Source organism: Sinocyclocheilus anshuiensis, unplaced genomic scaffold (genome assembly GCF_001515605.1).
Source record: "Sinocyclocheilus anshuiensis isolate Anshui unplaced genomic scaffold, SAMN03320099.WGS_v1.1 scaffold308, whole genome shotgun sequence".
NCBI lineage: Eukaryota > Metazoa > Chordata > Actinopteri > Cypriniformes > Cyprinidae > Sinocyclocheilus > Sinocyclocheilus anshuiensis.
In genome coordinates, this window is record NW_015558619.1 from 512,408 (window position 1) to 521,680 (window position 9,273).

The 9,273-nt window shown below is 37.7% G+C and overlaps 1 protein-coding gene across 2 annotated transcripts; it reads right to left on the reverse strand.

Annotated features, from left to right (window-relative positions):
- Positions 1-217: 217 nt before the first annotated feature.
- klhl26 (kelch-like family member 26) lies at positions 218-8,431 on the reverse strand. Of its 2 annotated transcripts, none has more exons than XM_016476495.1 (4): positions 8,359-8,431; positions 7,367-7,486; positions 4,569-4,754; positions 218-3,302 (listed from the first exon to the last, which is right to left on the reverse strand). In XM_016476495.1, exons 2-4 carry the CDS (start codon positions 7,414-7,416, stop codon positions 1,721-1,723), a joined length of 1,818 nt encoding a protein of 605 aa, XP_016331981.1. In that variant the 5' UTR covers positions 7,417-7,486; positions 8,359-8,431; the 3' UTR covers positions 218-1,720. The 2 variants fall into 2 exon arrangements, with proteins under 2 accessions (XP_016331981.1, XP_016331980.1); XM_016476494.1 differs by lacking the exon at positions 8,359-8,431 and adding an exon at positions 7,689-7,732.
- Positions 8,432-9,273: the final 842 nt, after the last annotated feature.

The following is a 9,273-nucleotide window of genomic DNA, read 5'->3' on the forward strand; positions in this document are numbered from 1 at the left end:
TCAGAGAAAACAATGCACCTCAATTGTACAGTAATCAAATCACTGATTTACCACGTTGAATAATAAAGTGCGTAATGACATGTGCTCGTTTAGTTTGTGAGAGAGAGAAAAAAACAAAAAAAAACAACTGTAGGTAGATAAATTATCCAGTAAAAAAATAACTGAATAGAGATTAAAGTAAAAAAAAATCTTACAATGAGGTATCAATATTTTAAATGTCCCCTAAATTGTTAGGAATGGAAAAAAAAAAAGTTTAAAAGGACAAAACTGAGTCATGAGAATTTTACCTCCACTGCTGCTCTACTTCTTCATGGTAGCAAAGATTTCTGAAATAATTTACCAGTTTTTAATACAAACCCTTTCAAAAATGGGAATTATGATGAAAGAGCACTAATATCAGGAATTTGTCACAAAATAGGTTAATAAAGCATCACAAAATATATTAACACCTGCCACTACATCTTGCTAGTGGTGTTTCTACAAATTATCACAAAACAAACATGAATTTGCCTGAAAAGTGCAACATATAGATCAGGTCTACTGTTTTGCATTAACTCTCAAGATCATGTCTAATTTAGAGGAATACAGGCCTATGCTGTGCTTAGGACCATCTGCATCCAAAGCTGTGATATAGAAATCTGATCTGTGCCCAAGAGATTCACACAGTGGTAATCTACAAGAAGAACCAGAGCCAGCTTTACATCTTGAGAAGAGCATGCTAAGGTTCAATATTTTAAACCTAGAGCCTCTTCATTAAGTGCTGGCAAAGTGGACAATTTTGTCCAAATTGTAGCTGGCGGACCAAATTCAAAATATCATACTGCAAGTATGAAGTTCTGCCAACTCTTTCCCAGATGCAAAGATTGTTTTTAATTGTTTAGATGTCAACCCATTCATTCAATGACAAAAATTGGAATAAAGTTTCGTTGTAATAATTTCTTGTGAATAGTTTTTGCTTTCGTGTCATTTAGTCACACCATGAGAACAGGCCATAAATCCTTCATGAAGTCATGATGACATTGCCCCAGTGTTGCTGGCCCATTCAAGTCTGTCATCAATGCAAATCCCACAGGCACTTGTACGAAACCCTCATTAGTATGAAACGGGGCAATCTACAAGACGGGCCAAAGACAACATTACTGCATGAGAAGTGTGCAGAAAGATGCTTCACATTCTCAAAACTCAAATATAAAGACAATATGTGCTTTGCGCTGGGTGGTTGTTTGGGGAGGTACAATAAGTGTAACAAACTATTCCCGCAAATGATTCTTAAAAATCTCTTTCCCACTCATCTGTCTCTGCATTATAAACTTGCACTATACTTCTGGAAGTTTAGGGTGTGTTGTGAATACATGTAGGATATTCACAAAGATGAAGACGTGATGACATTGCTCCAATGTTGTGGGTCCATTCAAGTCTGCCGTCAGTGCAAATCCCACAGGGACTTGTACAAAACCCTCATTAGTATGAAAAGTGGCAATCTACAAGAAGGGCCAAAGACAACAATACTGCTTGAGAAGTGTGTAGAAAGATGCTTCACATTCTCAAAAAGTGTGCTTTCATATCATTGTGAACAAACCTTCAATCATGCATGCTTCAACAATAAAGACATAACATTATGGCTTTTCAATAAGACAAAGCCAATTATACCATTACTTTCACTTCAGTCCGGGTGGACACTTAACCTTAAGCCTAAATAAACAGCAAATGCAATATGTGCTTAGCGCTGGGTGGTTGTTTGAGGCAGTACAATAGGTGTACAAGCTATTCCCGCAAAAGATTCTGGAAAATGAAGATCTCTTTCCCACTCATCTGTCTCTGTATTATAAACTTGCACAATACTAGTGACGTTATTGAGGTGCCAGTTGTATCCTCCGACTATATAGATCTTTTTATCCAGGAGACAGCAGCCAGCCTCTGATTGACCAGCTCGCATCGGACTGACTGTTGTCCATTGATCGGTCTCTGGAACGTAATACTCTACAGCTAGCACATCAAAGCAGCGGTCAACATGGTCCATTCTGCCACCGAGAGCATAAATACGGTTGTTCACACTGATCATAGCATGCAAGACTCTTGGCTCGTTCATGGGACACTTGAAGTCCCACTGATCCGAGGTCAGATCATAGCAATGGAGAGTCTTCTTATCCTCCACAGACACCCCGTAACCTCCTGAGACGTAGAGTTTCTCGCCGCACGTCGCTCCGGCATGACCCCAGATCCGCCTCTTGAGGGAATCCACATAAGTCCACTCATTTTTCCTCGGACAATAGCACTCTACAGAGGACAAGCTGCCAGACCGGTTGCGTCCTCCGGTAGCGTAAAGTTGTCCATGCAATACGTTGAGCTGAAACTGAATGCGGCTCTCCTGCATGGATTGGATTCGAAGCCACTGGTTCAGATGGGGATCGTAGCGGAAGCAGATGTCGACTGCGCCCTCTCCACTGCGATACTGCAAATGCTGCCCACCCACAACGTACACAAAATTGTCGAGAACCGACACACACGCATGGCTGCATCCCATCTCCATTTCGGTCAACTCTTTGAACTGTCGCACCGTGACGTCGGGCAGATAGTAGACCTTGCCGCTGACTGTCCGATCATTGTCAGTGTAGGGCGTTCCACCGAACGTAATCAGCGAAGTGACGTCTGAGCGAATGGAAGTTCGCGGTGATCGCATTTCGTGCTGTCGGAATGGAAGGATCTGATAATTGAAGGCCTCTAGGAGAAAGTGTCGACATTGCACATCCTCCACCATGATGTCGACAGTTTGGACGCTGTCCACAAGTTCAGACGAACGCATTAGAGGGAAGCGCACGTGGCAGAGCACTTCGCTGGCCGCCGCTCGTCTGGACACGTCGTGCTGCAGCCAGCGGATTGCCGCGTGGAACAAGTCGATCTCGCTACAGTTCTTCAACTTGTTGCTCTGTAGGAAGAAAACCAGTCGTTCCTTTGGAATGTGAAGGAAGTCGTCCTCCTGAGCTATCTGCAGGAAGTGACGGAACGTGAACGCATCGACCGACTGTTTAAGGGACGAGAGGCTAAAAGTAGTGGCCATCTGGCCGATGTTTAGACAAGTCTCAACGCTCATGGCCGATTTCAGGAACTCCTCACAAAGCTCCACCACAGGCACCATCTGCAGGAAGACGGCTGCACCAAGAACATCCTGAATGCAGTCCAAGTCCAGAGTGACCTCAGAACTGTAGGCGAAATCAATAATGTGCTTCAGTCCTCTGGCTGAAAGACCTTTTAGCTCGATGGTGTTCTGGTTTGACTCCTTCATTCCTCCAGTGAACATGGCTCTGTATGGATCAAGAAGAAAAGATTTCACACCTTTGTTCAAATGTGTGGCAAAGAGGGGATCTCCATACTTTTAAGCTAAAGTGCAACAGTGACCCCTCACTTTTTAGCACCCTTGGTTCTAGAAATATTTTCCCATTCATTTTCTACACAGGGATTTGAAAAAATCTTTAATAAAGAGTCTTGAACCAAAACAACATTACAAGCTTGACTAATGAGATCACAGAAGAGTCACAGTTCACAGAAGATGTGTTCGTCCATTTGGGTGTACAATCTCTGGCTGTTTAAGTGCTTATTGTTTTTTAATGGGTGATACATTTTCGGAGATAATTAAGAAATAGGGACTTTAAGCAAGAGCTGCTGATGAACGGAAGTAAACTATTAACCGTTTTATCAAAGTGTAAAAAAAAAAAAAGACAATTTAAGAAAAAGCTACAAAGTAGGGATGTACCAAAAATGGCATTTTCTTTTTTTGGCGAAAGAGAAAAGGGGCTGAAAATATATGGCATGCCGCACCGTTCAGCAGTATTCAGCGCACAATAATAATATTATATTGATATTTTATATCAATATTAATACATTTTCTGTCCAACTTGATTGTTTGACTCAAAAGTGTGGTTATTTTATTGGCTTGTATTTTTTAAATTCAGTATCATTATTAAGTCTTACAAAATAATTTCATATTATTTAATAAAATAAGAATGAAAAGCATTTTCGGATTCGCGGTTGCATCAGCAACTCTTGCTTAAAGTACCTAATAGGTTTGTGTTGAACATGAACGTTGAGAAGACAATGTTAGCGTTCATTCATTTTAATTGTAGAGGAATTAATTTTCATTTTGAGACTTTGTAAATAGTTACAGAGGAAAAACTGGTCATCATACACTAAATGACTGAGAATCACACACTACCAGAACAAACTCATGAAGAAACTTGTGCCTTTTTGCAAGGAGACACGACAAATGAAAACAATGCGTGTTCTAAAATAAACATGTATGACCTCCTCCAACTAGATGGATTCATAGTCTGAAGCAAAAAAATTGGAGTCCATGACCATCATAAAATGGCGATATTCTATTAAATCAGTCAACTCAAATCTGCAGTCTTTTTTTTTTTTTCCCCTAATGTTCTTTTTTTTTTCAACTTGTTATTTCAAGTCAACTCGTCGTTTGGACTTAGGGCTAGTCATTAACCTTGTTAAACGTATTTTAATCATCTCGCCATTTGCAGCTCAGTTGGCTGGTGCTGACAAACAGTGCAATGTCTCACCTAAAGTAGTCACTGCAGGAGGCCAAAACCGCTTTGTGAACCTCAAACCGCTCGTTGTCAATGGCCAGAACCACATCCAGCAACTGACCTTGATCGCGCAGCGCAGACAGTCCCCTCAGGAGAGTGTTGCTGTGGCTGGGGGCCGAGAAAGTACAACGGAGCGTGCTATTCTTGTTGTTAGCCATGCTGGAAGAAAGAGAGAATCAATTTATCTCTCACCACTCCCTGATCATTGTCTCTGGCTAGAGTCAACAGAACTTCAGAAGTAGCTTGATGAATCTGCTGTATGCTGACGCTTCACCGATAGGTCTAGGTTTCTATACTGGTGCATCAACATGATCCCTGTAATGGCACCTACTTTTAAATTATTCAACAGAGTGGATAAAGAGCCTATTTGGCTACAGAACACCTAAGCCTAATATCAAGCATTAATTGACCCAAACAATTACCAATGTCAAATGGTTCTTGTGATGACAATGACAAGTTTATTTGTCATTGATCCTAAACCTCATGTTCTGTTGAGACAGACTCTGCATACTTCAATGTTTGGGTTCCTAGATGTGCCAATGCTATATATACACAAATTCTGGTACTTTTATAGCCAAATAAATTATCTGCCTTAATTTAGATGAAGAATTTTTCAACCTTGTAATAAAAAGTAGGCATGTACTTTTCAGAAATGTGACTAATCCTAGTATATTTTTTTCTGTTTTGGATCAATCTGGCCCCAGAAAAACTGCCTAATTTTAAATAAAAATACAGTATAATAAAAAATGCTAGCATGTCACAAATTACTGCATGTATTCATGTTTCATATTTGGGACCCAGTTTTTATTTAAAAACATTTAAACAATGTTGTCAAATTTAAATTTTGTGTGTTCTCATGAGAGCATCAGTTCTATTAAATTTAGGGTCATAAAAACCTTAAATGTGACCCTGGACTACAAAACCAGTCATTGAGATTTATACATCACATGAAAGCTAAATAAATAAGCTTTCCGTTGATGTACGGTTTGTTAGGATAGGACAATATTTGGCCGAGATACAACTATTTGAAAATCTGGAATCTGAGGGTGCAAAAAAATCTAAATATTGAGAAAATCACCTTTAAAGTTGTCCAAATGAAGTCCTTAGCAATGTAAATTACTAATCAAAAATTAAGTTTTGATATATTTACGGTAGGAAATTGACAAAATATGTTCATGGAACATGATCTTTACTTAATATCCTAATGATTTTTGGCATAAAAGAAAAATAAATAATTTTGACCCATACAATGTATTATTGGCTATTGCTACAATATACCCGTGCTACTTATGACTGCTTTTGTGGTCCAGGGTCACAAATGAATTCTTAAAGATGTCTTAAATTTGGGATGGAAAAACAGGATACAGCCTAAAGTGATTATTAAACTTTAAAAGGCGATAATTTCAATAAATAAATGTGAGCAATGTCCAAATGCAGTGCTGTTGCGCATTCAATGGGCTCACAGTTTCAGAGCATTTATGCAAACAGATTGTCATAAATAATCATCAGTAGATCCTAAGCAATGTTTACTTTATGGTGTTTATATTGTAATAGACTGTAGATGGTTGTAAGAGTGCTTATTTTAATCGCCCTTATCCTTCTGAATGAGCAGCTGGCAAAAGTAAAGCATACACATTTCACAAACAGTGTAACGTCACATTATTTCATCAATTCTCATTGCACCTCTAAAGTTTTGTTTATGCACTCCTTAATTTTTCAATCTAGGAGAACATGTGCTCCTTGGGGGAAAAAAGCAAGCATTAAGCCCTCATGTTGTTAGGTATGCTTTTTGGGCCCTGAATTCTACCAGACACCAGAAAGTATGTGAGGGTAAAAAGGTTCTTATAAACATTTTGAAAGGTGCACTCGGTATGTTTCTGTGTACATTTAGCCGACTCTTATACTAACAGTGGAATTTCACAGTGCAGCGGCTGTGACTGTTGTATGTTCCTGCTCTGTGCTAGATTTGAAAAGAAGACAAGCTTTTTTGTGTGCAATAATGGTGCAAATGCTAGTAAACTGACTAACGCAAACCTTAGTAAATCTCATTTATTTAAATACTTTCCTTCCATAGGCTTTGTGTCTGAAATGGAAACTTCTACTAAATATATATGCAATAAGGACAGCTGCAAAAATAACTGGCTTTTCCACGGTCCATGGCTTAAATTTTCCCCGTGTGTCTTTAGTAAATCCTGGCAGTATAGCTTTTAACACCAAGAGGGTTTGCACTGTTAAATCTGGCCCTGTAACAGAAATCAATAAACTTAATGTGAATTTTTGACCTCACAATATTATGCTGTACAGCATGAATAATAGATACTACATTAAACAGTGTTAATAAATTATTAGTTTTTCAAAGAGTCATTTTAAATGAGGGGTGTAGGTGATCTAAACGTAAATATAGGGCAAAGAAGTATGCACAACTACTGTACATATCCAACATTAACCATTATTAATAAATGCAAAAAATCTCTAATATGATACAAATAAAAGGGCATTGTTACACTGCTGGCCATGATAGTTAGACCCTCTAAATGCAGAAAACCAGATTTTCTAGAAAAACGATCTAGAGCCTATATCTAATGTTGGGGTACACTTTAACAAATTATAACTGTGTGCACCTTTAATAATAATAATACTGTAGACAGCAAGACTGCAGAATAAAACAAATATTTTTTGTTTTCTTTCTTATTTTTTTATCTCTTAACCCTGTTGCATTTTAGGACAACCCTATGCATGCATGCAACATCTGATGCTACATGCATTCCTACCTGCTTTGAGCTCGACTCGCACAGAACTCCACACCATCCGACTCCGCCATGCTCAGCGAGGATGAGGATGAGGAAGGTCATCATGTGTAGAAACCCAAATTACCGCTAATCATGCTCAATCTTAATAAAATACGAAATACAAGACACGGCAGTGACAAATAAACAAACAACCCACATCACACTTACAGTTTCGAGTGCATAGACTGCTACGAGACAGTGAGAGCATTAGAAAGGAAAGTAATGATTTCTAGCCCATTAATACTGTACGGCCTGTAGTGGAGGACAGTCCAGGTGCTGCTGACAGAGTTCAGCTCGAGCTTACCTGCGCGCGCCTCTCACTCTCGCTACTCGATCTTTCTTCTTCTTCTTCTTATATCTTTCCGGCAGTGTAGACGCTACTGGGCGTATTACTGCCATCCACAGGTCAAAGTTTGAACTAAATTCTTATATACAGTCCTGTATTCGTTATGCCTTCTAGCCTTCTCGCTACTCGATCTTCTTCTTCTTCTTGGTTTTTAACGGCGGATGGCATCCAACGTGAATTGGTGCACTACCGCCACCTTCTGGGTGTGTAACAGAGTTTTATATTCTATTTAGTGCCGTCAAACGATTAATCACGATTAATCACGTTCAAAATAAAAGTGTTTGTTTACATAATATAAGTGTGTGTACTGTATATTTATTATGTATATATAAATACACACACATACAGTATATATTTACATTTTATATTTATAAATATTGACACGTATTTACGTGTCTACATTTATTTTCTATATATATATTTATAGTATATATAAATATATTTAATATATAAACATAACATATTTTTCTGAAATATATACATGCATGTGTGTGTATTTATTGCATAGACTGCTACGAGACAGTGAGAGCATTAGAAAGGAAAGTAATGATTTCTAGCCCATTAATACTGTACGGCCTGTAGTGGAGGACAGTCCAGGTGCTGCTGACAGAGTTCAGCTCGAGCTTACCTGCGCGCGCCTCTCACTCTCTCTACTCGATCTTCTTCTTCTTCTTGGTTTTTAACGGCGGATGGCATCCAACGTGAATTGGTGCACTACCGCCACCTTCTGGGTGTGTAACAGAGTTTTATATTCTATTTAGTGCCGTCAAACGATTAATCACGATTAATCACGTTCAAAATAAAAGTGTTTGTTTACATAATATAAGTGTGTGTACTGTATATTTATTATGTATATATAAATACACACACATACAGTATATATTTACATGTATATATTTATATTCATATAATTTATATCATATATAAATATATTTAATATATAAACATAACATATTTTTCTTAAATATATACATGCACGTGTGTGTAGTTATATATACATAACAAATAAACACAGTACACACACTTATATTATGCAAACAAAAACTTTTATTTTGAATGTGATTAATCGCAATTAATCATTTGACAGCACTAATTCTATTTATCAGTCCCGTCTCTCTCTCTAAAACAAAAAATCAAAGACTTTACTATTTGTTTCAACTGACCATTTTATTAAAACCTTAATTCTTGAATTCCATTTTTCTTTATTTCTTCTTTCATTTTTCCCCCTTTCTAGTTCTAGTACACAAGGTATCTTTAACATAACATTGTTAACATTTGGATGTCTCCCTATTATTTTAAGTGTGCTATTTAAATTTGAATGTGCTAACATCAGTCTGTCATAAATAACCTCTTCTTTCCTTGATTTACCTATAAACTTTATATTTTGATTTACTTTGTTAATTAGGCTGTAAAGAAATCTACCATTTTCCCCATTGTTCCACTTTACTTGCCATTCTTCAGTCACTTTACTCCATATTAAAACCTTAATCTCTGATTTACTAAATTTGTATCTCGATTATCTTCTCTCTGTAAAGTTTATTTT